The sequence below is a fragment of the Rana temporaria genome, chromosome 8 (genome assembly GCF_905171775.1).
Source record: "Rana temporaria chromosome 8, aRanTem1.1, whole genome shotgun sequence".
NCBI classification, from domain to species: Eukaryota; Metazoa; Chordata; class Amphibia; order Anura; family Ranidae; genus Rana; species Rana temporaria.
The window spans coordinates 74,312,362-74,329,374 of record NC_053496.1 but is presented as its reverse complement, the minus strand read 5'-3'; the positions used below and the strand labels follow the sequence as shown (position 1 = coordinate 74,329,374).

At 40.6% G+C, this 17,013-nt stretch overlaps 1 protein-coding gene across 3 annotated transcripts in view; it reads left to right on the top strand.

The window, feature by feature from the left end:
• Positions 1 to 17,013, top strand: part of BICC1 (BicC family RNA binding protein 1) — a 294,348-nt gene that overhangs the window by 264,174 nt on the left and 13,161 nt on the right. For all 3 annotated transcript variants that reach the window (XM_040362048.1, XM_040362049.1, XM_040362047.1), the window contains exons 16-18: positions 1,173 to 1,212; positions 8,165 to 8,319; positions 14,590 to 14,743. In XM_040362048.1, the coding sequence (XP_040217982.1) occupies positions 1,173 to 1,212; positions 8,165 to 8,319; positions 14,590 to 14,743 (349 nt within the window). The remainder of the gene's footprint in view (positions 1 to 1,172; positions 1,213 to 8,164; positions 8,320 to 14,589; positions 14,744 to 17,013) is intronic.

Here is a 17,013-nt window from a genome sequence, read left to right as displayed (position 1 = left end):
GGACAGATCGTGCCGCGGTCAGTGTGGGAGACATCGGAGTGAGATGGGGAGACAGTCAATACAAGGCAAGGCCCATAATTTGCATGATCTGCTGTCCTCAGGGACAGATCCAGAGATCCCACTGTTTAACAATCCCTGGATCGGATCTCTCCCTGGGGACAGCAGACAATGGCATTATTGGCATTGATGATTTGATTCAGAGTTTGGAACTGACCCGCTGACAAGGCGTGTTGCTTGCTGGACCACGGACAGGATCTGATGGCCGCAGGGAAGATGGCAAGATGCTGTCGTGGCGTGCTGCTTGCTGGACAGGTCTGACGGCTACAAGATGTGGGTGTGGATCAATGTATGTCACCTGGGCTGCAGACACCCCCTCCCCTTTATCAGACCAGCTCATCTACGCTATACCTGGGTGGTGAACAAAGCAACACCACCCCCCCTTTTATCGGGTAAGCTCACAGCTCAGCTACTATAGGTGGGTGGTGGTCACACAGCAATATACAGCACACACCTGCGTTCTGCAACCTGTACATAGCACATACCTGCACAACCTATGGTATTGTTTATTCTGTTTATGCCATAGTATTACTGCTCCCACTGGCCACAGTCTGGCCCCCCCTAAAGCGTGAAGAGCAGTAAAATGGGCCTTTGTTTCAAAAGTGTTGAGACCCCTGATGTTGGTGATGCAATTGATAAAAGTTTACAAACCCACCGTGAGGCATAAAGAAACACCCAAGACTGATTTGAGAAAAGTGTTTTAACCCTAACCATGGAGAGCATTTAAAATTATGTTTCAGTGAAGGCTACCCTTACAAATTCCTGTGACTGCCCCATCTCTACATAAACATATAGGACTCGTTATAGTAAAGGGAGCTTTTCGTAACCAGGCTTAACCAGGAAATCTGTATTAAAGTAAATATCCTTTACAGATTCAACTGTTTACCTGGGTACATTGTGCAGTAGTGTAATGTACATTGATCTTCTACAAGAACAGGGTAGATCTACCTAGATATATTGCATATGGGTACAATAACACAACATTGTGCAGTTTAAACAGACCATGCTGAGTTACTGATTGACATGTTTCATTGCAAAATAGCTTAGTTTTTATACTCTAGATTAGTGTGTGTATATATTATATATACTTTTTGACACCATTTTTTTCTTTTTAGGCCTTTGATTATGAACAAAAAAAGTTGCTGGCAACAAAAGGTAAGTGGAGAATATGTATGCAACTAGTAGAAATAATGTACTTAAATGTACTGATTTTAAAGGTAACTTCTGTATGAAGTTGAATAGCGGGTGTCTTTAGAAATAAATTGGAATATACAACAGAGCTTCCGGTTCTGTCGCCTTATGCTGTAGCCGTTCTCTCCCACTGAGTGACCCACTGAGTGACCCACTGATCTGCCTACAAAACCATCTCAGAATGCCTGCACACCCTGTCGCTGACTCTGCTAGTTCCCCAGCAAGCAGCTATGCTCACACAACTGGCTCAGTGCTCGCCCGATTCCTCGGATAGAGCTCTGCTCCCCAACATGGCAGAGGCAGCCGATATGGAGATTAGTGCAGCCCCTGCTAGTACCTCTCCCCTGCCTGCGGACAACATAGGGCGTGTTGCTCAGGCAGTGACTGCTCTCCTAGCTCCAACTATTGCAGCCTCAGTGGGAAAAAAAGCTGTGAATTATACAAATTGGAAAATAACTGGGTGTTCATGCAGCTAGGATCAATGATACAGAATTGAACTAACATGAAAGATAAGCTCCATCAGACCCAGGCAACTGAACAAAATAATTGGAAGATCTAGAAAATCACGCCAAAACAATTTGCGCTATGTGAGAATCCCAGCGTCTCCTGGAATTCTGTTCATTGCACATTCCTGGAGCACTTGGCCTCTCCGCCTCATGCACAGTCAGAGATCCCACCGTCCTGGGGCACATTCCACTGAGCGCATAAAGCCCCCCCCCCCCCCCCCGCCCATTGCTAAATATCTTAATTATGCTGACAAAGCATTCATATTACAAAAATACAGTCAAACCAGATCTCTGAAAATCAATGGCATTAAGATCCTAATGTTTGCAGACTACTCCACTGAAGCTTCCATGAAGTGGAAAGCATTCCAACACGTCTCTTCTGAACTTTTTCAGCAACATTTCAAATTTACCCTGGCATATCCCGCCACTTTTCGCCTTGGAGCCACAAGCGGGGAACAACTTTTTTCCAGGACCCCTTGGAGGCTGAGGCCTTTCTACACTCCCTGAACTCGGAGGCCCAATCCAATATTCCTCTCAGGGCCCAACCTTCATCTCGCCCCCTGGACCAGCGGAGCCCCAGGAAAGACCCCCCAAAACGCCTAAAATCTTCCAATTCCAATAACCAATCCAGAAACTGCTGACTTTTCTCATGTACTGCACGATACTTGGGTAACGGTCAGTGTATGTCTGTCTGATGTTTTTCTGTTCATAATGTTTGTTGACTAGCTGATTTACATGCACAGTACCTCTTTCTAGACCTCGCTGTCTTGAGTTTTGCTGTCCTCCAACTCCAATGTTGCTACCGTATGGGTTTGGGCTTGGAGCTGACCCCATTTAGGCAAACACACTTGCTAAGACCTACTCTTGGGAGCTGGTCCTCACGGCGATCCCATGTGGGAAAAAAGCAAAGACCTTTGATCTCCTGTTTTTTGTGTTTTGTTTTGTATTTAGTTTTATGTCGCTTCTTTCTCCTTTCTACCTCCTACTTAAACACAGTACCTCTCCTATTCTACCAGCCACCCAGGGAATGTTTACAATACCCACAGGATCATCCCTGATCCCCCTGGGCACCTTTATTCTCTCTTGTGGAAGCCATCCTCGCTTTCAAAAACTTCCCTCTAATCCACTATCCTAAAATAACCCCATGAAAATTACATCTTGCAATGTGAAGGGGTCTAGATCCCCATTAAAAAAAACTATAAAAATCCTTTTTAAAAGGCTAAAAACAGACATTGCTCTATTAAAAGAATCCCATCCGACATTTCAAGACTTTCATCGCATGAAGAAGCTCTGGGTAGGCACAGTTTTTCGGCTCCAATGCAGTAGGTAGAAACGCTGGGGTGCTAATTCTAATCGGTAAAAATCTCCCTTGTGATATCATATCGCTAGACAGTGACACCCAGAGATGATTTTATTACAGCCCATCTTCGAATAGGTAATAGGGAACTTTTGATTTCAAATGTGTATAGTCCTGGTAAACAAGCAGCTATGTCTACTAGACTCCTAAAACGCCCTCCGGTCCCCCCACTTGATGAGCGATTTCAATTCTATTCTGCAAGCAACATAAAACAGGTCCACTCTAAAACGGGTGAGAATGTTGAGCCGACTTTCCTTGCCTCCCTGTGAAATTGCTACTCTTTACTAACCTCTTCTTATCTCCCCCCCCCCCAGTTAACATTTTACTAGAATTGATTATATCTTTTGCACAGATAATAATATCCCCATGATCTTCAATGTCGAGAGCCATGAAATAACCATTTCAGACCATGACCCAATCTCGGTATTCCTCGAACTTAAGGCTCATACTTCTAATCCTCGCTTTTGGCAATTCCCAGCCTATCTGTTAAATAATGCTGATTTCCAAGCCTACATGGCCAGAGCATGGGAAGAATTTTCTTCTGCAAATGCCACCTGTGCAGTTAATAACTTGTTTTGGGAGGCAGCAAGGCTTATATCAGTTGAAGGGTAATTTCAAATGCAGCTTCTTGCAAGAAACATGTACTATTGAACTACTGAGAGACTAGCTCCTGCCCTAAAATTTCACAATGAATCCCTCTTGTCCCAGGACACACCGTAACACAGAGCAGAATGGGATGCAGCCAAGCACACTTGTGGGAGGATAAAATGGAGCTGACCAAGCAGGCATATACTGATTCCACTCTCCATAAATTTGGAAACAAATTGGGCAAGCTTTTGACTAGATTATGTTAGGGCCCTCATCGCCCCACATTTATAACCTCACTTTGTGATACCGAGGCTTTGGTTCAATCCCTTCCACATGAGGTCAACAAAGTTGTGCTAAAATTTTATGCCAATGATCCTATAGATAAGCATATTGCCCAGAGGTTCCTGAACAAAGTTCACCTTCCCAAAGTGGACCCTCACCAGGCTCTAAATGCACCAAAATCCCTGACAGAAATCTCTTTAACTATACAACACCTAGCTCCAAACAAAGCTCCTGCCCTGATGGCTTTTATCAGGCAAATTTTATAAAACACTCCCAAGACCTAGTTAAACCTACCCTTTTCCAAGTGTACAATGAAATATGGTCTGGGGTTCCTACTTGCCCACTTTGGAACCAAGCCACCATGAAACTTTTGTCAAAGAAATGTGAAGACCCCTTAGCCAGGCTCCTATAGGCCCAACTCGCTCCTGAATCTGGATGTTAACATGCTCTCCACAATAGTAGCAACAAGACTCGCCAACATCCTCCCCTCCCTGATCCACTCTGCCCAATCTGGTTTTATCAAAGGGAGAACAGCCACCCTAAATATTCGTAAGGTAAATGATGTTCCTGGAACATGCCAAAGCAAATTTTTTTTGCCATCGACGCACAAAATTGGGCTTTGCTGATCCTTTTAGTCTCCTTGGTTAAATGATGTACGCCTCCCCGTCAGCTAGATTGGTGATGGCAGGCTTATTATCAGATGAAATTCACCTTTACAAAGACACTAGGCAGGGCTGCACCCATTCACCGCTAGTATTTAATTTGGCTCTTGAACCTCTCTAGATAGCTGAGAATACCCCATTTCATGGGATATATTTTGGTGACTGTGTACTGCGTACCACCCTCTTTGCGGACAACATTTTTATTATCGCCGCAATCCCTTATTTCACATGTCCACCATCAAAGATATATTTGATTAATTGAGACTTTGCTCTGGCCTCCGCATCAACTATAGCAAGAGTGAAATTCTTTCCCTTTGTATGACACCTAATCGCACTTGGACCTCCTCCTCCCCTTTTTCTGAAGCCACACCTTGCATAACATATCTGGACATTAAGATAGGCAGAACCCCCTTCTCTAACTACACCTTGAATTATCCTCCTTTTTTTCTAAAATGGTCCGCTTTGCTTGCCTCCTATACCCTCTCCAAATCATTCCGGTAATGGTAAAGCACAAAGACCTCTTTAAACAGAATAATTTCTCGATGTATTTGGTTCAAAAAGTGACCCGCATAGCCTTAGCAAAACTCCATGTCCCCCAGGAGTGAAGGAGGTATATGTCTGCCTAATATCAGAGTTTATAACTTGGCTTGTTTGCTACATACAGGCTTAGTTTGCATTCTACAGGCCTCCCCTTACTCCATCTGGTCCATTGAATCACAGATGGCCCACCCATTCTCTCTGGTGGCCCTACTACACTGAATATGGAAGTCTTTTTAAATCCAGCCCTTCAGCATAACATCCTCTATCAAGACACTGCTATCACCTGGAGGGAGATTCGGATTTACCTTTTATCTCCAGACATTTACCCATCCAAGGTAAATCTATGTTCCCTCCAGGATGGAACATGCATCCTTCCTTGTATGGCAGTGCAAAACACTAACTCTATTCCCGTCCCTTTTTGACCTAGTGGGGTCGCCACACACGTTTTATGTTTTTGGCCGAAAAGTTTGCTCTACCCTTGACTCATATCTTTCACTATTGGCAATGTGGCAATGCATCAGCTTCATCACCACTCACTTCAGACACAGAAGCAAAAGATTTCTAACATTGTTTCCTGACCGCCTGCTACAAAAGGGAATTTACACTATATCGGACATCTACAAACCCCTGTTTTGCACATTTTAGCCCCCCCCCCCTTTACAGCTTCCTCAGTAAAGAACTGGAGCAAACACTCCCCCGTTGCAGAAAACTCTGACAAAATACTTCAAGGTTACAACTTGCTCTACCTGGCTCCTAATGAATCCTGGAGAGAAACACACATGAAACTGATAACACTGGGGCCATCTCTTACTTGCCACCTTTGGTCCTGTACAGCCATCCCCTTTGGGACCAAGTACTCTCCTTTTATCTATGAAATCGGTCTCCTCCAGCTTCCAAAGGATCCTATGCTCCTGTTTGGTTACTGGGACAAAAACCTATCCCCACAAATGTCATCCAAGGGCATGCTTTCTCACAAATCCTGAACTTTTGCCTTCTAGTGGCTTGGAGATTGATTCAGAAAAATTGGATTACTACTTCCCATCCAACTATTTGCTTTATCAAACAAGAACTTATTTTGTTTACAGGGAAAACATTTTCTTTGACCTAAGAAATGTTTTCCATCTATCAACTTGATTTGCACTAGATGACTACACCATGTATGACGTTATTCTTTTGTCTACAATGTATTATACCCGACATGTTGTATATTGCAAACATCACCTTAATTAGTTTGAGGCAGTGACGGTTCCCCGTCATTTAACTTTGTATCGGTTTGTTAGATCCTCAAATTCTACACACACACACGACAGTGAGCAATAACCCTTTAATAAGCAGAGGTCATTTAAACCTAGACATTCAGACTAAAGTTAGGAGGGTTAGTATGTGTCTGACTAGGTTTTAAAGACCATTATTTTTAGTATGCAGTTTTCATAATTCTGTTTTTATTGCTCGTATCTTTAATATAAGTTGACAATTGGACAGAACTGTTAAACCATGCATTTTAATTTTTACAAACCATTTAAACCACTTAAGGACCGCCCACATACATATACTGTGGCAGGGCGGCCCCTAAGGGCAAAATCACGTACCTGTATGTGATTTCTTTTTTCGGCTCTGGGGCTCTGCGATTGGACACAAAAACAATAAAAAATAAAAAGTCCGTAAATCTATCCCATAGTTTGTAGACGCTAAAACTTTTGTGCAAGCCAATCGATATACTGTACACTTTTTAGGATTTTTTTTTTTTTACGAAAAATATGTAGTCAAAAACAAATTGGCCTAAAACTGATAAAAAGAATTTTATTTTTATTGTCTACATTATGTTGTCAGCTGCAGGATGTTGGCTTCTGCTGTTATAATGCATCTTTGATCAAGGTGGCAAGTTTGCTAATCCCATTTTCGGCTGTCATGTGATCATATATTTTGTAATCACGCTGGTTGGCCTGATCAGGGTTGCCAACCTTCCACAACTTTTATTACTGACAGAACATGAAAACTTTACTAACAGGGCACATTTTTACTGACAACCTGAAAAATTTCAGAACTCCTATGAGAAACTAAAGCTATCGATATTTAAACAGTATAAACGCAATCTATAAACACTAACAATTACCCATAACCGGTAATTGGCATGGTTTACATTTAAAAAGTCAACACGGCATGACCAACTATCAGCCACCCTGCACCCTACAGTTGAAAAAACTGTTTGTTATACATGCCAAAGAGCAATGGGCATGACCAGACTGTGTTTAATAGTGGGAGTGGCCTAAAAGAGGATGATTTAAACAGAACTGTTCCCTGACCACCTACCTCCAAATGAACATAACAGCTGCTTGGGTAAATACACATTGTCATGGCCTCGATGCTTCGCTTCATAGTGTGGCAATTTTAACTCAACATTTCACAGTTTGTTTCACAGGCAGCATTGCTGCAAATGCTTGGCTTAAGATTGTGACACAATATTTAATTTTAGAGTTCCCAATCGTCTGGGGGGGGGGGGGAGAACGACAACATTTAGGAGGCAGCAGTATCCCCTTCTGCACGAACAGTGGAATGGTCTTACAGGGGCATTAAATACCAGGAGTATACCAGCAGAGTGCAGGGTTCACGTGTGTGTGCTTCATAGAGTGCAGGGGTGTGCTTCATACAGAGTGCAGGGTTCAAGGGTGAGAGAGGCAGCAGGCAGAGTACAGTTGGGATAACTTTTGCAGCTGTAACTAGAGGAGCAGGATTGGCGAATGAGGCCACTGGCTCCAGCTTGCTTCTATTTAAAAATAACTGCAACTGGCTCCAATCTCTGCCTGGATAAGTATCTGCTGCATCAAGCTGTCAATGGGCTTTTTCTTTCTGACCTGTCTGTAAAAAAGATTGACCTTCAGATCTAGTAAAACCGTATATTTTTATTTTATTGCAATTCTATAGTACAGCAATCATCTTTTTTTTTTTTTTTTTTTTTTTTTTTTTCACCTTCCCTGCCACAGCAATGCTGAAGAAACCTGTGGTGACAGAAGTCAGAACTCCAACAAACACCTGGAGTGGTCTGGGATTCTCCAAGTCCATGCCTGCAGAGACCATAAAAGAACTGAGACGTGCAAATCATGTCTCATACAAGCCAACCATGAGTACGACATATGAGGTATCACATTGCAGTCAAGCGTTAATATTACCAGTTAACCCTGGGACCCTAAACATAAGAAAATTGTGGCTAATTGGCTTCCCGGACACTAGTCCATGAATCGTCAGTAGGCTTTACAAAGCATTTGATCAGCTCTAAGCAGCAGTCATTAAAGACCCTTTAGCTGCAGTTTGGAAGTGCTGGCTTTAGCTTTAGACAAGCTTTTATCAGGCTGCAATAGATATGTTGAAATGTTTCACATGGTGTAAGATATCAGGACATCAATGCTTGTTAAAAGTAAAAAATCAACTTTGTAAATAGCCATGTATTGGTCTTAATTACCTGCATACTTTTTTTAAAATAAGTATTTGTAATGTTTTTTTCTTTCTTTTAGAAAGCTATTTTTTTAAATATTTTTATAATTTATACACCATTCTTAAAGAAGAGCCAGTTGCCTGTAAATACATTTGTGCTGTGTTGTAGTAACGATACCATAGCCTTAGAATATCCCAGATTTTCTGTATGTACAACATTGGGAATGTTTTTTTTTTTTTTTATTTATTTTTTAGTTATAAATCTTAAACAATAGTCCCGCTTTTGTAGCTGTGAACTCAAATTACATGTCTTATTTCAGAAAGCAGCTCTTGCATATTTTTCAGCATGTGTGTTTCTCAAAAAATATTCATAAAGTATGCATCTTTTATTTTGTTATGCTTTTTGTGTAATAAAATATACTTTATTACAGCTTTATGTAATACAATTTTTTTTTTTTTTTGCTACTTTTAATTTAGCATGTAAAAGCAATAATTAGAATGAAAACTGGCAACCTTGAGAGTCTATGATCAGGTCTTGGTGACACCATACTCATCCACCAACTCCTATGGCTAAGATATGTTCCAGGGATAAATTTGCCAATTCGTTTTTCCTTTGTTCTTCCTTAAGGGTTATGACATACTGTGTGTGTATGCGTGTGTGTGTATACATACACACAAAATATATATAATATATATATTTATATATATATATATTTATACTTTTGCATTGTCTCTCCTGGGCCAGTCTTATTTTATAGCGGTTAGTTTGGAAAATCCAAGAAAATATTGTTTTCTGAGGTGTCTAGAGAAGACCATACACTGCTCAGAGATGTGGTTTCCCAGTTTGGCCATAATTGGCCAGACTTGACGATGATTGTGTCATGCCTATGGATGCTTTAAAGTCAAACCTTTTGACTTTCCTGGGCCACATTGGAAGAGAAGGAATTGTCTTGGACCACACATAATATACTAACAATAAGAATAGCTGATGAGCAGAAAGTTGGGCAGGTCACAAGTTAACTTTCCCTGATATAGATAATATACCTATCTGAGTAATAAAACTTAAAAATGTGTTTTATTATTATTATTATAAAAGACACTGTTTAAATAAAAGCATCAATATCTGGTTTGATGGATGTAGTTCCAATTCTCAAAAGAATGCTCAAAGTGCTCATCAGATATTCTGGTTCTAATTTTGCCCTTTGTGTGCTTCATCCTTGAAAATAGTTGTTCACAAAAATATGTGCTGCTGAAAACTGATGACATGAATAAGGCGTGATTGTGAAGAATGAGATTTTTTCTTTGGGAAGATAAAGCCTCTAAAAGTCAAGTTAAGAGACTGTCAAACTTCATGTTGGCCAAGTGTAACACATTTTTACAAAAGATTAAAACTTAAATAAAAATTTTAAGTTTATGATTTTGTGTTGGGCTACATCCCAGATAGCAAGAAAGTGTGCTGTAAGTTTGAAAATTACTTGATAAGCTATTGCTAAACTTGCCAGGTTTCACAGGATTGTTGCACAATTGCAGAACGTTTGCGTGGCATGAATCCAGATAAACTTTCTTTGCACACATTCTGCAAGTCTGCTGCAAGTTCTGGTTGTTATGTGCAATAGTCATCCCACCACAGGGGTCATTATGGCTGAATTTTCATGCTGTAGACTTGCATAGCTCTTGCTGTAGACTCACCACTACAACTTTGCTCTTGCTAAATTTGCTACAAATTGGAAAATTGTCAACTAGAACTTGTGCTTAAAGTGCTCTGCAAGTGTACAACTTGCCAGTGAAAATGTGCAGCAAGTTATCAGACTTACAATTCAACACTACCAGAAATTTGTGACACGTTATCCTTGTTATCTGGGATTTATAACCATCTTGGGCTGCAGGTTGGACACCCTACTTTAACTGCTTGCCGACCTGCCACGGTCATTCAACGGTGGCAGGTTGGCTCTCCTGCGCGAGAGCCTGTCAATCTACGTCGGCTCTCTCGCAGGCTACCAGGGGCGCGCGCGCCCGACTCCTGTGCCCGGCGTGGGCGCGATCGCCGCCAGGCACACGCGATCGCTCGTTGCAGAGCGGGGACCCAGTCCTGTCAGGGGGAAATGCTGATCTTCTGTTCATACAATGTATGAACAGAAGATCAGTGATTTCCCCTAATGAGGCCACCCCCCCCCACAGTAAGAACACACCCAGGGACATACTTAACCCCTTCCCCGCCACCTAGTGTTAACCCCTTCACTGCCAGTGGCATTTTTATAGTAATCCAATGCATTTTTATAGCACCGATCGCTATAAAAATGCCTATGGTCTCAAAAATGTGTCAGAAGTGTCCGCCATTAATGTCACAGTACCGAAAAAAATCGCTGATCGCCGCCATTACTAGTAAAAAAAAATATTAATAAAAATGCCATAAAAATACCCCCTATTTTGTAAGCGCTATAACCAATCAATAAACGCTTATTGCAATTTTTTTTAAACAAAAAATATGTAGAAGAATACGTATCGGCCTAAACTGAGGGAAATTTTTTTTTATATATATTTTTGGGGGATATTTATTACAGCAAAAGGTAAAAAAATTTTTTTTTTTTTCAAAATTGTCGCTCTATTTTTGTTTATAGCGCAAAAACTAAAAACCGCAGAGGTGATCAAATACCACCAAAAGAAAGCTCTATTTGTGGGAAAAAAAGGACGCCAATTTTGTTTGGGAGCCACGTCGCGTGACCGTGCAATTGTCAGTTAAAGCGACGCAGTGCCGAATCGCAAAAAGTACTCTGGTCTTTGACCAGCAATATGGTCCGGGGGTTAAGTGGATAATGCCTATCACTGAACCTTTTTGGTTTACAGTTTTTGATAAGTTAGAATCTGATGGGTTTGAAAGCACAACTGAACTTTCTGTTTAAAATCGGCTAAATTCTAGTGCCATCAAAACAAAAGGTGTCGTCATTTTAGTTCATTTTCTTTAGAAAGAAGCCACAGCCTGAGTGGAAAAGCCTGCCTGCCCGCCCTCCCCCCCTCCCTGCAGATTGATGGGCTCTTCCTCTCTGTAGAATCAGTGGTCTCAAGTCACAGCTATAGCTCACCATTAAGCAAAGATACTGAGCTTTGCTGATTGGAAAGCTCTAGCTGTGACTCGGCAAAAGGGATGTTGGACCATCTTCAGAGAGAGCGCAGGGAACCTTTTTCAAGACATTTTCTGTCAAGTTTTAAAGTTCGCCTTTACAAAAAATAAAAATACATGCAAATTTTTTTTGCAGGTAAAAAAACATGCTTTCATTATTATTTTTTTGTAACGGACCTGTAAAGCATTGCAAAAACGATTAGCAGATCATGGGTGGTAATGCCACGGTCCTGCAGGCTGTGTATCTGTCTGGCCGTACCTCGGATATGGCCAGGCAGTTACACTGTGACAGGAAGACTTAATTGGCTACCACAGCACTGTGGTAGTTCATTGAAAACCATTTACAGAACATTGTGAATGGATGATGCAGCCGCATTTTTTGCAGATTGTGACTGCTAGTGCGTACCATGTTCCACCCTGACTATGGGTGCGTACCATGTTCCACCCAGTGAACTTACCCTTTAACCACTTCCTGCCCGGCCTATAGCAGAATGATGGCCGGTAAGTGGTTCTGTTATCCTGACTGGGCGTCGTATGACATCCAGCAGGATGACAAGCTGGCCATCAGTGGTGTGTCAGTCTGACGCACCGCATCTCTAATCTAGGTAAAGAACCTCTGATGGAGGCTTTTTACCATGTGATCAGCTGTGTCCAATCACTGCTGGTCACAATGCAAATAGGAAAAGCCGTGTATCGTCTTTTGCTCTGCTCGTGCTGACAGACGCGAGCAGATTGACTGCTCTCCTGACGGGGGGGGGGGGTTGCACTGATTATTGCAGCGCCTTCAAGGATTCCCACCCATGACCAGCAAGGATGCCTACCCATGGCCACTAGGGATGGCACCCTGTGCCCATCAGTAATGCCTGCCAGCACCTCTGATCAGTGCTGCTTAAGTTTCCCATCAGTGCCTACCAGTGCCCTCCAGTTCCACCCATCAGTGCCACCTATGAGTGCTGAATATAAGTGTCACCTCATCAGTGAAGGAGAAAACGTATTTACAAAGTTCTGTATCAGAAAAAAACCCCCAGAGTTGATCAAATTCCACAAAAAGAAAGCTCTATTTGTGGGAAAAAAAAATATAACATTTTGTTTGGGTACAGCGTTGCATGATCGCGTGATTGTCATTCAAAATGTGAGGGCGCTGAAATCTACAAATTGTTCAGGGCAAGAAGGTGTAGAAGTGCCCTTTATTGAAGTGGTTAAATACCTATATTCTGTTGTGGAAAGTTTCCCTTTGCTTATTGTTCCATCTGTCACCTAAACAGGAAATGAGAAGAAATCTCCCTAATAAGGCCACTGGTAGCAGTAAATTCCACACATATAGTAGGTTTTTAAGCCTTTTTCCACTTCAATGTGTGTTTTGTTTGGAACATTTCTTCCCAGTTCCTGCTCAGACGGATGCCTTTTTAATTTTTAATAAGCAAAAGTAAATTGTAGAGCTATCCCCGCAGGAGCCACTGGTTATTTGGTCCTATTTCCCCCCTCAGCGCACACAGCCAGGCACATGGCATTTTTCCTCTGGCTCAAAAGATCAGTCTGGGTTTTTTTTGGTTTATTAGAACAGAAACTTTGATAGGGATTGGGAGCATGTAGAACTGTACAACTTGAGGACTGCTTGGCTTCTGGCTGCTATTAACAAACTTTGGGCTGTATTGTTTAACCTCTGGCTGCACTGCACACTTCTAGATGTTTTGCATGACTTCTGGCTGCACTGGACTTGCAAAAGAGATATCCCACAGGACTCTTTGCACTAATGGTGACCTGAACGCCTTTGGGAGTTTAAAGAACCCCACGGTCACTTTCCTTTGGTAAAGGGGGATCATTTACTCACTGGATGGTTAGACTTCTTCCCACCATCTGCCTCCTGTCTCAGCTCAGTCTCTGGACAAAGATTCTTCGGTAGGCCCCCCATCTAAGTGTTGCTGGGACTTGGTTGTCTTCACTCTGGCTCCTCTAGATTTCCTGCCCCAGGGGCAGAGCTCTCCTCCTGCAGGACTGGACCCAAGAATTTTGCTCTATGATGCCAGGCCTCAGACTATTTATGAACCCCCCCCCTCTACCTTCTGGGCACACATTCCTAGGCATTGGGAATGAAGGCTCTAGAAGAAGGGGGAATGGCAGAACAGCAGCCTGCCTGTGAAACCTTAAAGTGGTTGTATAGTCTTATTTTTATTTTATTTTTTTACTTTCACCTACCAGTAAGCCTATAATATACTTTTTACCTACAGGAAAGCCTTATCTCCTAAACCTGTACAGTTTAGGAGATATTCCCCTCGCAATGAGCCGCCGACTTCAGCGGCGCATGCACATCAGGGATTCTGGGCTGAAAGCTGGCAGACGTCGGAAATAAGTCTCCCGCGCGCATTCACGGAAGTGATGACATTGTGGCTCCAGCCACTTATAGCGCTGGAGCTGCGATACCTGGAAGACATGCCGAGTCAAAATGTCAAGTGCCTCGGCATGGATCGGGTGAGATACCGACGCTACATTCTAGGGTAAGTTTTTCATAATGAGCTAGTATGCGGTGCATACTAGCTCGTTATGCCTTTTGCCTTGCAGGTATAATTTAAAAAAAGAGTGTCAGCGGGTTTACTACCATTTTAAGCAATTAACCCCTGCTCCACTGTTTAGAGGAGCAAACTAAACTAACCTAGCAGCCTACTCTGAACTAAGAGGGCGCTACAAAATGATAATGCTGCTTACCTGAAAATGCATTCCGTAAACTGCATGGGCCTTAAGTTCAGAGGTTTTATTCCAGTTATTCATTGTGCTAAGAATGGTATGGTAGCTATTGGTGATCCCATTCTAAATGTGATTCTTGGAAAATGGTACCATGTGTTTTTCCATTGCTTCTTACAGGCACCTTCAATGTCCCTGTCCCGGTCAAACAGTAGGGAACAGCTTGGCGGTGGCAGTGACTCTGATAACTGGAGGGAAAGGAACGGCATTGATTCATCTCATAATGACTACTCGTCATCTATTGGCAGCCCTAAGCGAAAACTAAATAAATCAGGTAAGTCTTTCTTTCAATATAAAAGTTAAATTAACAGCCCTAAGGACATGTGTTCAAATACCCTGTGTTCCCATTGATGCACCCAACTAGGTGTTGGAAGCCCACACTGTTACCCAAGATGAATTAAAAAAAACACATACATAATTGTTGCACATGAGTGGAAGCTGCCCTGAAATGACAATACCTAATTTATAAAAAAAATTAACAACTATTCAACATAAACCTGTATAGCAAGCACATGTGAAAAACCCATACAAATATTAATAAACTGCATGTACATATAATCCACATATGATTAGTGCAAACCATAGTGCTTTGAGTTAAAGTCTCACATTTATTGTCCATGCCATCACAAGTGTTCTCTCCTCTCATAAAGGAAGTGCCACTTCCTGTGTTTCCAAATTGAACTGTGATTACCGCCATGAAATTTACACTCACCAGATATTAAACCTGAGAGCTATGGGTCAATATAAAAAATGCCACTCCACCTGGCCCTGCAAAATACCACTCCTCCTGGCTCTGCGACACCTGGTGGAATACTTGTAGCTAGACATGTGCAGAATGAAAAAAAATAGTTTTGATTCACTATTTACATTTGTTTCGTTTTCAGAATTCGCTTCGTTCGTATTCGATTAGAATTTTCTGAATTCTAAAAGTTTTCTAATCAAATTTCAAATGGTTTTCTAATCAATTTCAAATAGAGTTGTAATCAATTTCAAATAGAGTTGTAATCAATTTCAAATAGAGTTGTAATCAATTTCAAATAGAGTTGTAATCAATTTCAAATTCAAAATATGTTTGAATAATTTCAAACAGCTTTCTTGTTTCCAAAAAGAATAAAATAAAATGGAAAATGAATAGAATGGCATAGAACAATTATAAAATGGAATATAACAATCTTCTAAAATTTCTATTCATTTACATAAATTTGTTTTTAGTTAGTTTAATGCATTTAATTATTTTTCGGGATTTGTTTTGTTAGTATTCAAACCGATTCAAATGTGTTTCAAATCGTTTTTGAACCCATTTAGAATAGTATTTGAATCGTTTCCAAAGCATAAAATGGAATAGAAAATAAAGGAATAGAAATGAATAGAATATTACCATCTTCTGAAATTCAAATAGAAAATAATATAATTCAACAAACCATAGAATAAAATAGAAATAATATAACCATTTCCCAAATTGAATCAATTTGAATAGAAAGTAACAAAATAGTATAGAAAAAACATAATTATGTTTTAAAAAATAGAATATAACTATCTTCCTATTCTGTTTTTTTTCTATTCAAATTGAGACTGGTTGGAATTTGGGAAATGTTTATATTCTTTCTATTTCTTTTTTTTTCTATTCAAATTTGAATTTCAGAAGATGGTTATATTTGTTTTTTTTTGTCTATTATTCTGTAATTTCCTACTGTAGTCTAATCTATTATTTTCTATTATACTCAAATGGATTCTATTTGAATTTCTATTCTATTGTTTTTTAAAGTCTATTCTTTTCTCTTCTATTATAGGCTATTCAATTATTTTCTTATGTATTCAAATTCTATTTGAAATTTGAATTTCAGAAGATGGTTATATTCTTTTTGTTATTCTATTCATTGCTATTCTATTCTGTTTTATTTTCTATATTCTGTTTTACTAGGTTCTATTTTATTTTCTGTTATATTCTATTCTTTTCTATTTTATAAAAAAAAAAAAAATTTATTTCGGACTCGTTTAAATTCGTTACTATTGTAATTTGGATACATCTGAATTTGCGAAAAATGAAAATTTGTCAATTTCAATTTGGTACTAAGCCAACTGCACATGTCTACCTGTAGCCCCTCTGCATTTACATGCTCAGAACCACAGTAAAAAGGAGAGCCTTCGTTGGGCACCACATCCAATTTTATTTCAATGCGAGAGAAAACACATTTAAAACTAACAGGCACTGGATAATACAGCATAAATCTATTAGTCTGCACCGCTGCCCCGTAGTGTGGGTAGTAATGTGTCGCTGCTCTCTGAGTAAAGTATGCCCAACCCCTTTAATTTGAAAATCCATTTTCTACATTTAACTCACCTTAAGCCTTTTTGCCCTGACTAGTGTCCTCGTTGCCTGAAACCTTCCACAATATTTAAAAGAAAATAATAGTTTAAATAGAATATTACATCGCAAGCTGACCATAGATGGATCAAAATGTGTCCGATTCAGCAGTGATGATCAGTGTATTCTGAAGGCGGAGTTGTCCCTGCTGTCAGAATACAATAGCACAGTAGATGGGA